This window comes from Schistocerca serialis, chromosome 2, assembly GCF_023864345.2.
Source record: "Schistocerca serialis cubense isolate TAMUIC-IGC-003099 chromosome 2, iqSchSeri2.2, whole genome shotgun sequence".
NCBI lineage: Eukaryota > Metazoa > Arthropoda > Insecta > Orthoptera > Acrididae > Schistocerca > Schistocerca serialis.
Genome location: NC_064639.1, coordinates 165,592,539 through 165,609,175, shown reverse-complemented (window position 1 = coordinate 165,609,175; position 16,637 = coordinate 165,592,539). Strand labels below are relative to the sequence as shown.

The 16,637-nt window shown below is 38.0% G+C and overlaps 1 protein-coding gene across 1 annotated transcript in view; it reads left to right on the top strand.

Moving 5' to 3' along the window:
• The window catches only part of LOC126456873 (dynein axonemal heavy chain 7-like), a 783,013-nt gene that overhangs the window by 500,687 nt on the left and 265,689 nt on the right, over positions 1–16,637 (top strand). The window contains 1 exon segment of the mRNA XM_050092694.1: positions 268–401. Coding sequence (XP_049948651.1) covers positions 268–401 — 134 coding nt within the window.

Below are 16,637 nucleotides of genomic sequence, written 5' to 3'. Positions count from 1 at the left end.
ATTTTACCTGTGACTGAACGTAACTGATTATTCCATTTCATATCCCTACAAACTGTTACACCCAGGTTTTTTTATGAGTTGACTGATTCCAGTTGCAACTTTTTGATATTGTATGCATAAGATGCTGTTTGTGTCTCGCAGTTACCAAAGAGTGGAATTTAAATAAGAATAAGAAATTTCAAGAGTAGGGTAAGATTTATGTTTTAATGACTCAAAAAATGAAAATAGAAAAGCACAGTGAAATTAAGATTCCATCTCTTTTTATAGGTGCTTCTTGAGAACATAGGTGAAGAAATAGATGCTGTGCTGGAGCCAGTGTTACTGAGACAGACATTTAAGCAAGGAGGTGCACTCTGCATAAAATTAGGTGATTCTGTTGTTGAATACTCAATGGATTTCAGGTAAGACAATTTTGTGAGGCCCAACCCCTTGATTTTCATTGGTTGGAGTTCAAAGTATTTCACACTGAGCATTATACATACCTTTTTTTTTTTTCCTTCCATAGTAGAAGGACAAATGTAAGGATGTAGAGGTTTATCTCATGAGGGGTAAGATAGATACTGCCTACAGGAAAATTAAAGAGACCTTTGGAGAAAAGAGAACCACTTGCATGAATATCAAGAGCTCAGATGGAAACCCAGTTCTAAGCAAAGAAGGGAAAGCAGAAAGGTGGAAGGAGTATATAGAGAGTCTATACAGGGGCGATATTCTTGAGGACAGTATTATGGAAATTGAAGAGGATGTAGATGAAATGGGAGATACGATACTGCTTGAAGAGTTTGACAGAGCACTGAAAGACCTAAGTCGAAACAAGGCCCCGAGAGCAACAACATTCCATTATAACTACTGACAGCCTGGCGAGAGCCAGTCCTGACAAAACTCTACTATCTGGGGAGCAAGATGTATGAGACAGGCGAAATTCCCTCAGACTACAAGAAGAATATAATAATTCCAATCTCAAAGAAAGCAGATGTTGACAGATGTGAAAATTACCAAACTATCAGTTTAATAAGTCACAGCTGCAAAATACTAATGCAAATTCTTTACAGACAAATGGAAAAACTGATGGAAGCCGACCTCAGGGAAGATCGGTTTGGATTCCGTAGAAATGTTGGAACACGTGGGGCAATCCTGACCGTACGACTTATCTTAGAAGAAAGATTAAGGAAAGGCAAACTTACATTTCTAGCATTTGTAGACTTAGAGAAAACTTTTGACAATGTTGACTGGAATACTCTCTTTCAAATTCTGAAGGTGGCGGGGGTAAAATACAGGGAGCGAAGGGCTATTTACAATTTGTACCGAAAACAGATGGCAGTTATTAGAGTCGAGGGACATGAAAGGGTAGCAGTGGTTGGGAAGGGAGTGAGACAGGGTTGTAGCCTCTCCCCGATGCTATTCAATCTGTATATTGAGTAAGCAGTAAAGGAAACAAAAGAAAAGTTCAGAGTAGGAATTAAAATCCATGGAGAAAAAATAAAAACTTTGAGGTTCGCCGATGACATTGTAATTCTGTCAGAGACAGCAAAGGACTTGTAAGAGCAGTTGAACGGAATGGACAGTGTCTCGAAAGGAGGGTATAACATGAACATCAACAAAAGCAAAACGAGGATAATGGAATGTAGTCGAATTAACTCGGGCGTTGCTGAGGGAATTAGATTAGGAAGTGAGTTACTTAAAGTAGTAAAGGAGTTTTGCTATTTGGGGAGCAAAATAACAAATGATGGTCAAAGTGGAGAGGATATAAAATGTAGACTGGCAATGACAAGGAAAGCGTTTCCGAAGAGGAAAAATTTGTTAACATCGAGTATTAATTTAAGTGTCAGGAAGTCGTTTCTGAAAGTATGTGTATGGAGTGTAGCCATGTATGGAAGTGAAACATGGATGATAAATAGTTTAGACAAGAAGAGAATAGAAAATTTCGAAATGTGGTGTTACAGAAGAATGCTGAAGATTAGATGGAAGATTAGATGGGTAGAGCACATAACTAATGAGGAGGTATTGAATAGAATTGGGAAGAAGAGGAGTTTGTGGCACAACTTGACTAGAAGAAGGGGTCGGTTGGTAGGACATGTTCTGAGGCATCAAGGGATCGCCAATTTAGTACTGGAGGGCAGCGTGGAGGGTAAAAATCATAGAGGGAGACCGAGAGATGAATACACTAAGCAGATTCAGAAGGATGTAAGCTGCATTAGGTACTGGTAGATGAAGACGCTTGCACAGGATAGAGTAGCATGGAGACCTGCATCAAACGAGTCTCAGGACTGAAGACCACAACAACAACAACAGTGGATTGTTAGTATATCTTTTGCAAGCAACTTCATGCCCACCACCAACTTCCTGACATTACCAAATTAATGATTCCTTGATGCTTCATGATGTTTCCTATCAACTGAACCCTTATTGTAATCAAATAGTGCCACATATTTCTTTTGTTCCCAGTTTGATTCAGTGCCTCTTAATAAGTTAGCCAATCTGCAATTCATATGTTTCTGTTCTCTTGTTATGTGAACAGTTTACTGTCCATGTTTCACATCTGTGCTGGTCTACACTCCACATACCCTTAGAAAATGCTCCCTGTCATTTAAATTTATATTTGATTTCAGAAAATTTCTCTTTTCCAGAAACTTAGTTCTTGCTATATCCAACAACATTTTATATGCTCTCTATTTTTGCCATTATCAGTTATTTTTCTGCACAAATAGCAAACTCATCTACTTCCTTTAGTTTGCCATTTTGTAATGTAATTTTTTCAGCAGTATTTGATTTAATTTGAATGTTTTCCATTACCTTTGTTTTATTTTTGTTGAGGTTCATATTATAACCTCTTCAAGACACTGTTCAAAGCATTCAATTGGTCTTTGAAGATCTTAGCCATCTCTGACAGGATTACATTCCCATCAACCCTCCTGCTATTTATGATACCATTTAGTATCAGTTTAGATGATGGACAAATAATTTTCCATGTACATACAACTTTCTTTCAATAACTAGTTTATCATCTTATAGTTCCTGACATAACTTGGTGAGAACAATACAAACAACAAAAAAACCTCTATGTGCAGTATACTGATTACTGGTACTTATAAATATATTGGTGCAAATTGAAGTGTCCTACTCCTCTGTGAAAGGAATTCCTTACTTCTGTAAAAATATTTTTTTTAAGAAACTCTTTCAGGACTCTTTTAATGCAGCCTCCACAAAGTTTTTTTTTTTTTTTTTTTTTTTTTTTTTTAATTTGTTATAAAATTTGACCCCCACGTAATAGGGCTTGTTGTCTGCACCTCTTATGTTCTACATCTAGAGCTACATCTACATCTACATCTACACTTTGCAAATCACCATGAATCTCATGTCGGAGGGTTGTCCCATTGTGCTAGTTACTCGAGTTTCTTCCAATTCCATTCATTCATGGAGTGTGGGAAGAATGATTGAATGCCTCTGTGCATGCTGTAATTATTCTAATCTTGTCCTCAAGATCGATATGTGAGTGATATGTAGAGGGTTGTAATATGTTCCTGGAGTCATCATTTATAGCAAGTTCTTGAAATTTTTTTAGTAGATATTTTCAGAATAGTTTATGTCTGTCTTTAAGAGTCTGCCAGTTCAGTTCTTTCAGCATCTCTGTGACACCCTCCCATGGATCAAACATACTTGTGACCCTTTGTGCTGCCCTTGTCTGTATATGTTCAATATCGTCAGTTAGTCCTTTATGGTACAGGCACTAGACACTTGAGCAATGTTCTACAACTGGTCACATGAATAATTTTAAGCAATGCTCTTTGTAGTCTGATTACACTTTCCTCTTATTCTACCAATAAACCGTAGTCTACCACCATCTTCACCCACAACTGAGCCTATGTGATCATTCCAATTCATATTTGTATTTGTATGAGGTGGGCATTTCCAACAGTGACTCATTGATATTGTATTCATAGTATACTATGTTTTTTTTTGTTTTGCAAAGTGCATAGTTTTACATTTATCAACATTTATAGCAATTTGCCAATCTTTTCACCACTTTAAATCTAATTAAGATGCTATGCTGTTATAAATGGTTATCACATCTCTCCTAGTATTGTAAATATATTCATCTCTATTTAGACTATTGTGGTGCTTGTATTACAAAATTAATTCAACAGGTTCATAAACATATATTGATGGCAGCATTAGTAATTTCTTTTTGAACATCATTTTACAAGACTCATTATAACTTACCTTGCTCAGAATACGTACTGCATTTTTATGCGGGATGAATACCCTATTCACATGCATGATAGTGGAACACCCCCATATTTCAGTTCCATATGTGAGATGTGGGTACACTAAACCATAGTAGGTCATACTATTTTACTCATAATTCAGAATTTGTGACATTGTTCTCACAGTATTAATTGATTTTCATAATTTTTTACTTGAAAGAGATAGCGAACACCACATGATTCCCTAAACAGGTGCCTGTCTGATATTACAACAAAGAAGACAATTTTATTATCCAATTTTATTTTATTACTGTCATCAGACATGTCATTCCATTGCTCTCCATTCGGTTGGTGGTGTATTTGAATGTCCATTAGACTTGATTTACTAAGGTTTAAACTTAAGCAATTATTTTGTAAATAATTTAAGCCAAGTAAGACATGAGAGTAATAACAGTTCAGGGCCAGATCAATCTCTCTGGGCCACAGTTAACAACTGTTTTCTCATCCGCATAGTTCAGTACCTTGTTATTGTGCAATGTGGGTATACCATTAATCTCTATATAAATACAGGTTGTTGTTCAAAACTGTGCAGTGTGGATAAACCATTAATCTCTATATAAAGACAGGCTGTTGTTCAACACTGTTATCAAAAATCTTGAAAAGACGTTTACCAATTAACTTAAACCTTTGACATATTACTGTAATGAGCATTCAGACAGACATAGGCTATATATATTTTTAATATATTTAATACATAAATATAACATAAAGATGAAATGCTTTTATCAAAAGTCTCAAAAAATTCTTGACAGATTTACTTCAGATTTTTATGCATTACACTAATAATAAACATATGGATGGACGTACATGTTTTAATATATGTAGTATATAAATGTACAGGGTGTCTGAAACAGTCTGAAAAGCTTGTAAGGGTGTTGCAGGGTAGGTTGTGCTGAGTAATAATTGTCAAGAAAAAAAATTTGAAATGTTGCATCATTTCAAAGTTAATTAGCATTGTAGTTAGGCATTGTGCATGCAAATTAAAGTGGCCTGCCAGAGATGGTGTTGCCAAACATGCCCTTCATTTGGTTTCCTAAAATTGAATAAGGGAGTGATACAAAATTTTGGCATGGGTTAGAAGTGAGGATCAGACCTGAGTCAAAGTCTGAGCAGTCTCATGTGCTGTCATCTACTTTGTGAGACAACTAACACTGTTTGCATGTGGTGGGTCACTTCAGTTTGTGGACACAACTGCATGATTGGCTAACTTCAGTTCTAATTGACTTGGAAATGGTGCAACGTGTCGAATTTTTTTCTTAAAAATTATATCTCAGCACAACCTACCCTGCAGCCTCCTTACAGGCTTTTCAGTTTGTTATTGACCACCCTGTATACCTAATTCATATGTAATAGGGCTCTGTTGTTAACAAAAATCTGGAAAAAGTTATTGACCAATTTACTTCATATTTGTACACAACACTCTAATAAACATTCAGACAGGCATAGGCATTATATGTTTTAAACAGCAATGTACAGGTTTTCTGTGAAAACTGAATGCAAAAAAGAAAATTCTGTGCTGTGTTGTGAAAATTGTGGTCTTATTTTCTTTCTCACAGTCAGTTTTAACTGCTATAGCAGGACATTTAAATGATTAAACAAATGGTTTCTCCCATATATATTCATTCTTGTTACATGTGTTATTTAAAAAAAATAAACAATGGAAAATCCAGGATGGATGAGGGAGAGGAGGTGATCTGGAGGAGGAAGTGATGGCCAAAGAGAGGGAGGAGGAGGAGGAGATGGTCAAAGAGAGGGAGAGGAGGAGATGGAAATAGAGAGGAGGCATAAGGAGATTAGGGCTTATATCCAACTCCTATACATATTTAGCAATCATGAAGTGTAGTTGGGTTTGCTGTTATGTAATATGAACAATAAAGAGCACAGAACTGATATTTCGGCCACACCACACTTTATTATAGATGAACTAGAGCTGTACTTTGTGCGTGTCTGCTGAACCTGATGTCTGTCTTATAGGTATGATTGTGAGAGACTTTTAGCTCTTCTTCGGATACCACAAATTTTCAATTTATCAAGTAACAGCTCATTAGATACTGTGTCAAATATATGTGACAGATCCAAGAACAATCCTGGAACCCTTTCTTTCTCATCTGATTTCATTAATGTTATAAGTACTAGATGGCATGTGGCAGTTGATGTTGAACAGCCATACCTAAAGTTGTTTTGGGTTCATATCATACCTTTTCATTGACAATAAAGTTTTCTAATCTAGTGCAATAGTTTTTTAATTGTTTACTAGGATTCAGACTTAAACTGTTGGTCAGTAGTTATTGACTTTGTCGGTATATCATTTTATGCAGTGGCTTGTCTACTGCAAATTTTTATTCATATGGAAACACACCTTCATTTAAACTTACATTCAACAGAACAGGAATGATTGAGTGTTTACATCTTTCTGTAATAATGGAGAAAATTTCATCTCACCCACTGGAGACCTTATTCTGCATTTTATTAATGATTGTTTCAATTTCAGTTTTATCTGTTTCATAAATATACACTGATTTTTATACATGATAAGAATTTCTACAATCATCAGAGTTCACACATCAGCTGTCTGAATTAATCAGTGTGCGATTTGTGCTTTTACCAGTGGGGGGGATGTCTTAGAGGGTTAGTATAACTATATATGTTACTAGCTTGGACTGTGGCATTACCCATGGTTAAACAGTTATTTATAAATAGATGTTAATGTCGAAACTCACTATTCACGCATATGCACTATCAGAAAAGCCATCCCTGGTTATATCGTTAAAAGTACATTATAGGTAAAGCTTATTTACTAAATCATCTACATTCAGGTATACGAGGGGAATTCAAAAAGTAAAGGCACATTTGTGAAAAGCTGTACTTATTCTGATGATAGAAAACTGATACATGCGTTATTTTTCTACGTGACCTCCCTGGACTTCAATGCAGTTTTCCTGACGTTTTACGGGTTTGTTAATTTCATCAGAAAATACGTTTATCGGTTGCCTCTGTAACCAATTTTGCACCGCAGCAATGACGTCTTCATCACTTTCAAATCTTCTTCCCTGTAGTGATTCTGTTAAGGGTCCAAACATGTGAAAATCTCTTGCAACCAGGTCTGGACTGTATGGTGGATGTTCAGCACATCGAATCTCAACTCCTTTACTGTGTCAGCTGTCCGTTTGGCAGAATGTGGGCAAGCGTTATCTTGCTGCAGGAAAACACCTCTTCACAGTTTTCCATGACGTTTGGATCTGATTGCAGGTTTTAGTTTCGTATGCAACACATCACATCCACCATACAATACAAACCTGGCTGTAAAGCCTCGTTTATGCTGGGGCAACGTCTTGCAACATTGTGGCATGCTACGGAAATGAGGCGTGCATCGTCTTGTCATTTAGTTCTAAATGTTTTGAAATGCTTACCCACTACGTGACATTTTTTCAAAATTAATAAGCAAACATATTAATAGTAAGACTGTATTAAAAGTTTCAGTGTTTATTTATTTATTTATTTACATGTCAAGTTCCGTAGGAACAAATTGAGGAGCAAATCTCCAAGGTCATGGAACGTGTCAGTACATGAACTTACAACATAAAAGTAATAACAGATAAAAATAAATGTTCATGAACCGGAAAGAAAATCAGTCCGTAAGTTTAAGCAAACGCTATCAGCAATACAATGAGAATCAGCTTAATTTTTCAAGGAAGTCCTCGACAGAATTGAAGGAGTGACCCATGAGGAAACCCTTCAGTTTCGATTTGACAGCACGTGGATTACTGCTAAGATTTTTGAATTCGAGTGGCAGCTTATTAAAAATGGATGCAGCAGTATACTGCACACATTTTGCACAAGAGTTAAGGAAGTCTGATCCAAATGGAGGTTTGATTTCTGCTGAGTATTAACCGAGTGAAAGCCGCTTATTGTTGGAAATAAACTAATATTGGTAACAAGAAATGACAATAAGGAATATACATATTGAGAGGCCAATGTCAAAATACCCAGACTCGTGAACAGAGGTAGACAAGAGGTTCGTGAACTCACATCACTTATTGCCCGAACCGCCCGTTTCTAGAATGGGAAGAGTTACCCCAAAACATAATACCATACATACCATACGACATAAGTGAATGAAAATAAGTGCATGGGAAATAAACATCCCAGGTTGGGATGCATAAACTAAAACTAGAGGAGGGGATGGTCTGATGCAGGAGGGGGGGGGGGGGATGAAATCCCCTCCATCCCCCCCTGCAATGCAAATCGCACACTGGAATTAATACAGTGGTGTCTATCACTCCTCAGTTGAATAGCACTAATGATAGACTTTGGTCTTTGGCTAAGTCATTTGCATCATTCCATATTGATTTGCATATGTTATTTGTTATTGTACAATTGCCTTAGTGTACACATGCAAGGCTAATTTATAGAATTTTCTACAAGATCTCTACCAGATGTCTCTGGGATATCTGTGTGTACTGCACGACAAACAATGTGATTCAGTTCAGATAAAGAGGAGGAAACAAAATGAAATTTGACTGGGTGAGAAAGTATGTGAGTTTATTTCAGTGATTACAATATTGAGCCAAACTTTCAAAGAACTCGGCAGTATGAGCTCACCTATCACATCACGTGTGATGCTATTTGGCATCTCAGTGTTAGATATATAATGAGATATATAATGACCACTGGTTCGTCAAAAGAAGAGATACAGTGTAAAGTGCTTATTGAACAAATTACATATTGCACTTAGATCTCTCACTATGTGGCCTCCATGTGTAATGCCACCTGCTTCAATTTGCACCTTGCTGCTAGCTTTATGATGTTTATTGATTAGTGTGCAGCATGCCTTACCTATGTTGGCTGAATGCTCTATTGCATAATTATTTATTTTGTTCCTTCATGTGTAAAAGTTCTGACTTAAAGGCTGTTTTGTGGCTTGATTGAACATTTCCTTTATATGGTCTTGCAGTAGCGTTCTCGCTTCCTGTGCACGGGGTCCCGGGTTCGATCCCTGGCAGCGTCTGGGATTTTCCCTGCCTCGAGATGACTGGGTGTTGTTGTGTTGTGTTCATCATCATCATTCATCCCCATTACAGTCAGAGGAAGGCAATGGCAAACCACCTCCGCTATGACCTTGCCTAGTATGGCGGTGCAGGTCTCCCGCATCGTCCCCTACGCTCCTCAGAGTATGGGACCTCATCATCATCATACAGTCAAGAACATATATTTTGCAGTAACTTAATTAGACTAAGTGGAAGTTTCATTGAAGAATAAATATAATATGGCAGTTTATTGTTGCCCCTTTCTTTTTGAAAGGGCAATGTTAGTCAAAACACCTTATCACAGCCCTATAAAATTCATGTCATTTGCTTTCTGAACCCTTAGCTTGGTAAATAATGTCCTTTATCTCCTCTGCTGGCTTAGTTTTGAAGAATCTGCTTCTTCTTAATTATTTTAGCTGTTGTTGGAACAGCAGAGCTTAAATACTCTAACAACTGACTCTAGTGACCTAAGTAATGAAAATCAACACATCAGCAGTTAAAATTATCTTTTCCATTTATGTTGACCATTGCTGATATGTTTTACTGGGGCTTGAATCTGTCACCATAGTGTCAGAGCTTACTATATTTGCAGCATTACATGATTTTAATGTATCTACCAGTTCCGTTTGTTTGAGTTTGTGTCTGAATTAGGCCTCTAACTATACTAAGGTCAATGGGACTGCCTAAAGCCCTGTTAAGGCTGTCAAAATAGTGCAGTGCATGAGCATTTGGTGGGCAGTAAACTCCAATAACTTTATGTTTACCTGATCCACTTGAATGATCATTTATATGGACAACAACATCAACCTTTCAGTTGTTCCTTATTGAGTTTATTGTTCAAGAAATGAGATTCTTTTAAATGTTAGATGTTCACTAACAAATATTTCCACTTCACCCCCTTCACTTGCAATATCTATTTGCGAACATATAACGCTGTAATTTGGAATACTCAGTTTCACTAACTTTCAGTCCATGTTCCGTTATTACTAATAGTTGTTGTGAATGCTCATCCGTGGACAGTTGCAGCAAATTGAGCTTATTACTGCATATATCGAGTGCTCTGTGCTAAAGGGTATGATCTTTTCTTTTTTTACCTTTCATTTTGTATAAGTCATAACACTTTGGGATAAGGGACTCTGAATCAAGGAATTATTTCGAAGATCTTGCTCACTGCACTGCAAGGACAATATACACACTTCCAAACTTGTCTTTTCCATGTGAACAGAGTTCTTTAACATTCAGGGTGTTTAATTCAATGCTGTTATGTTCCTTCTTGCACCTAAGAAATTATAGTCTCGGATAGCATTTCCCAACCACAGTGTTGTGACATGTCATTCATGTCAGGTGTGTCATGGGATTTTTAATGTCTTCTAGCAATCCAGAGATAAAATATCAAGAACACAAAAAAATTATCACCAAATTGTTTCTTGGAGTAGCCAAGTCGTCAAGAAACCATGCATCATTATGCATGATTATATGCATAATTATAAAAAATGTACTAGTTGCATTTTACCTCTTTTCTTTTTTATATTTAGGAAAAAACACATACAGGGGTGCTACAAAAGATTGAAACTTACTTTCATGTGCTGCGAAGGAAAATGATTGAGAAATGCAGGTCTGAGATGATTAAGTCCTTGGCTCTAGGCAGTTCATCATGAACTCCCCCTTTCTGATTCACTAACTTGAGCTTCCTGTTTTTGTTTAAGTGAAGCCAATGCCTGGTATGTTCTTCACACTTCATTTCATTTGTATCCAATAAACACATATTATTTAACTTTTTACAAAGTTTCTATAGCTCAGTTTTATAGCATTCAGTTTCTCTATTAACACATGAACACTAAGGGAGATCATGTCACACTGATACATTTGTTATGTTAACACATGTGTTGTACAGTTTTGGCAATATATTACAGTGTCATCCAAGTGCTGACTTTCTCCCATTTTTGTGAATGTCAGTGGTGCAGCCTGTACTTTGTGATTGTCTTATTTCTGATTGTTTGTTTCTAAAGTTAGGTTTTCATCTATGGCGCTTAACCTAGTTCCCTCCTGACTGAATCGCGTATCACCAAACTTATTCAATGAAGTGGTGTGTCATTTTCAGCACGTAGTTTATAGTGCAGTGTTTAGGGAAACCTGTGTGTGTGTGTGTGTGTGTGTGTGTGTGTGTGTGTGTGTGTGTGTGTGTGTCTTTTTCCCCGTGTGTTTGTGATTTTTCTGATTTCATTTCTGTCATGTAGATTTGGAGACCCTAATTCTCTCAGGTCTTTTTCCACCTGTTTGTACCAGTTCGGTCTTGTAGTTTTGTTCTATAAAACTGTATGGATTTTGTGTGTTAACCTGTTTGAGTTCATTCTTTCTAAATGCCCCATGAATTGGATTCTTCTCATGTCCATTGTGTCTGTTATTTTGGAGATATTTTTATATATTTCTGCATTGGGTTTTGGATAAAGCACATCATCTTCAGTTCTTGGTCCCAGGATTTTCCTCGTTATTTTAAGTTCTTTCACTTCTAATTGCCTGTTTAGTGTTCTGTGTTGAAGGTTTAGTGTCTCAGATGCGTAGCGAGCTTCTGTTTTAATTACTGTTGTGTAGTGTCGTATTTTGCCCACGAGAGACTCTTTTTGTTGTAATCGTTTTTTGTTAACTGAAACGCCGTCTCCATTTTCTGGACTCTTGATCTGACAGATTTCTTTTCATTACAATTTTCTGCAATCCATTCACCTAAATATTTAAATTTCATCATCTCCCTAATATCTGACATCAGAGATTCAGATGGAGAAGTTAACTGCTGAACAAGAAGAAACTGCAGCAAATTGGCTCATACAGGTGCATCCAGGGTAAATTGCAAGTGTTGTCCCATTTAGTATTGCTGATTCTGATTATTTTCCTGCCACTATGTTTCCTGATCCAATTGTAATATAGTGCCATTCAAACAAATGGTGGAAGGGAATGGAGCTGAAAACAGCAAAAAGAGGAGCCTCACCATCAGCATCTCAATTGTGAAAAGCCTCATTTCCTGCCCTGCCAGCACTGCATCCACTGAAAGTCTCCTCCTTTGCAGCCATTATTATTCTATGTTAATTTAAAGTTTATCAACATTGTAGGAAAAGACAGATTGCTACTTGCTGTGAAGAAGACACTTTGAGTTGCAGACAGGCACAATTAAAAGATACTTAAATAAAGATTTCAGCCACAGACTTCCTAAGTAAAAGAGAGACATGCACCATTAATACACACAATCAAGCACACCTCATGCACACATGACTGCAAACTGCAGCAGCTCAGATCAGAATGCAGCTGTCACATGGAACACAAGCAGTAATCTTGAGGGGGTAGGAAAGGGAAGCGATAGTAGTGTACAGGTGGTGGGAGAGACAAACGCTGTCTGGCAGGTTCTGCAGGTATTAGAATGCCAACATGCATAACGTCAGGTGATTAAAGGACAGGGAGCTGGGGAAAAAAGGAGTGAAAAAAGAGAGGATGGGGAAAGATGGGTGGGTGCATTGGCAGAAGGCAGCAAATAAAAAGGGTGAAGATGAGAATGGGGCAGAGGTGGTAGTACAGAGGGAGTAGAAACTGTTGGATGGAGATTGTGGGGACAGTATGTTACTGTAGATTTTATCCTGCTTCATCTCTCATCTTCACGCACTTTAGCATTTTTTTTTTCCACACCTGGTCGTGACCCGCAAACTTATGATATTCAACCTAACCCATCCACCCCTCCCCTTCTCTTCACTTACTGTAACATGCATTAACTCTCATAGCTTATCATTTGTTTTCTCCCATGTTTCTGTACATTTTTACATATTTGTTCATATTTTTATGTACCTGAGCATATTTTTGCATATCTGTAGTTGTGTCTGCTTGTGTTCACATATTTTTATGCATCATTCCTCTCATCCAGCTCCTCTCACAACCATCAACAGCTATTTTGCACATTTCTAAGTCATTCCTGTTTTCCTTACGCCATTCTTGCCACAATGGACTCATGCTCCACCTTTCTGCGTCAGTTCAAAAAAGTGTCCCTTTCCCTGACTAAAACCCAATCACACATCTTATTTCTCAAATGCTAGATAAACCACGAACCCCCCCCCCCCCCCCCCCCCAAATGGCATAGTCATAAAGATTCCTTTCTCTCAATCTCATCCCTCCTTTCGTTTCGCAATGACATTCACCTTTTCAGATTCCTCCAGTAACTGGCCATCACAAACCTGGTACAGCCAAAACACATAACCACAACAATGGCATCCCACAACCACCTCTGCTTCCTCTGCAGAATACTACTACTCTGCAATCCCTAATCCATACATCACATCTCTGAAATTAAATCTCTTGCTCTCTAGTATCTGGAGGGACATACCTGACACTATTTCCATAAGTTATTCAACTTTCTGACATGCTGCTTTTACCTAAGGGTGCCAATATGCAACCCCTATGCTACCCATAGTGTTTCTCCTTGTCCACCCGTCATAGCACTTAAACACTGCCTAACTGATCTTTTCAACTTGCCAAACTCCCTACCAACACTCGACCACCAAATCCAGAGCCCACACATTCCTGTAGAACTATTGTTAACCTTTCCACTAAAACCTTCACTCCACAGAAGTTTCAGTCCTATCCAAAAGCCTCACCTTTAGCCCTACACCCAAATTTAACCATGATGGACTTCTCATAGAGCTCCTCTCCTTCTCTCGATCCCTGCAATGAAAGCACTTCTGTGCTGCCAGTCCCTCCAACCAAAACCAACCTAACATTGAGCTCTGTGGCTTCCAGTTCATACCACCATCCAACTGTGTTCATCCCTACCCTCCCACCTAACCACCCATGGTCACCTTCCAGTAATTCCTTACCTCTGAGATAGTCTCACCATCCTTCGCTAGGTCCCTTCCTCAGAACACCAACCTTTCAGTAGATGATTGAATAGCCATACATTACATCAAAACAAATCCTGACCTAATAATCCTACTTGCAGACAATAGTTCCACCGCTGCTGTTATGAATCACAGTGACTACCTGACAGGAGGAGCAGATGAAAATTCTTTTGACACCTTTCTGTGAGACAATGTCCACTTCTTCCACATTAACAATGTGATTGTAGGCCATATGTGGCTTGAATTCGAAAAAATAGTATTGACAGCAATTGAGAAATTTATACCAAATAAATTAACAAACAATGGAGGTGATCCCCCTTGGTGCACAAAATGGGCCAGATCACTGTTGCAGAAACAATGAAAAAAGCATGCCAAATTTAAACAAATGCAAAATATCAAAGGTTGGTGATCATTTGCAGAATCATTTTCCTCATATTCTACCAATAAACTGAAGTGTGCCACCTGCTTTACCTATGAATGAGTCTGTGTACTCAATCCATTTCATGTCCCTGCAAATCGTAATACCCAGGTATTTGTTCGAGTTGAATGATTCCAACAGGAACTCATTGATAGACTGTAAGTCAAAAAAGAATAATGCACAATGAAGGACTTATCCAAATGGGACAGAAATCACTAGATGGATGTACATGTATAGGCAAACAAATGATTACAATTGCAGAAAAGTTAGATGGTTTATTCAAGAGAAAGAGCCTCACAAATTGACCATGTCAGTAATGTGTTGGTCCATCTCTGGCTTTATCCAAGCAGTTACTCAGCTTGGCATTGACTGATAGAGTTGTTGGATGTCCTGTTGAGGGATAATGTGCCAAATTTGTTCAGTTGATGTATTAGGTTGTCAGAATCCTGATTTTGTTGGAGATCCATGACTGTGATCTTCTGAACATTGTCAATCGCAGAGAGATCCAGCAACATTGCTGACTAAGGCACAGTTTAGCAAGCATGAAGACAAGCTGCAGAAACTCTTGCTGTGTAAGTGAGCATCATTTTGCTGAAATGAAAGCTTAGAATGGCTTGCTATGAAGAGCAACAAAACGGGGCATAGAACATCACTAATGTACCACTGTACTATAAGGATGCTGCATAATACAACCAAAGATGTCCTCTGTGAGAAGAAATGTCACCCCAGAACACCACTCCTAATTGTCAGACTGTATACGGGGTGACAATCAGGTTGGTATTACACTACTGTCCAAGGTGTCTCCAGACACATCTTCAATCTGCAATCTAATTGACTGGAGCAGTGTTATCTTCAAACTGGGCCCAAATGACCAGCAAAAATGTGTCGGGAGATGCTAGTGTGATACCAACATGACTGTTACTCACTATATGCCCCAACAACCAGGAATAGTGGTCTGTGGTGCTATTCGTTTCCAAAGCACTACTTCTTGGACTCTCATCTGTGGCACCTTTACAGCACAGTGGTATGTGACGATATCCTGTGCTTCGTTTTGTTGCCCTTCATGGCAAGCCAACCTGGTCTTTAATTTCAGCAAGATAATGCCTGTCCTTGTACAGTAAGAGTCTCTACTGGTTGTCTTCATGCTTGCCAAACCCTACCACGGCCAGGCAAGGTCACCCAATGTCTCCACCGTTTTGAGCATTGTGGGCAGGGTTCTCCAACCACCTTGGGATTTTGATGATCTAATGTGCTAAGTGGGCAGAGTTTGTGATGATATCCCTGAGGAATACATCCAAAAACTCTTATCAATCCATGCCATGCTTGTGAAAAAGACAGAAGGGGACAAGTTTACATAACAAACAAATAGAATAATCGAATAATAATAACAATGTTTGTACTAATGTACACTCTGATGATCAGCAGTTAACATAAATGAATAAACAAAAACATGTGTGTTAGTTTTTTTACATGTGGTACATTTAATGTGGTAGTGCATATAACAATATGTGCATGTCAGTCTGCTACATCAGACTGTGCCAGTCTTCTTCTTATATCCTCCTTTTTCATCTGTCATGCCTTCTTTTGCTTCCAAGGCAGCAGCATTCCTTCACTGAGTTTACTGTGTGGTCCCCAGTTTTGCTGCTAAATTTGCTCTTAATCTCATTTTTGCTACAACTCAATACTTTCATAATTTATTCCATATTATGTGCTCTGTAGATGGTTCAAGGGATCTTAAGAAACTGTTGTTTTTGCTCATGACACAAATATATTGCTAAAGAGTCTGAACACACCCGTACCATCAACAATCAGGAGAATAACTGAAGGTTATTACATCAAGTTCACAGCAAACAGCTTAACCTTTAATCTTACAAAAAGTCATACTCTAAAATTCCAAGCGAAATTGTCTTATAGGTACCAGAAGAAGAGAGCAAAAAACTCCAAATGCTGAGTCTCCATGTGCTATATTCCAAGGCATCCCAATGGGCAATAAACTGAGATGGCACCAGTATATGTATAAGTAAACAAAAGAGCTCAGGCAATGTAGCTAAGGACAAAA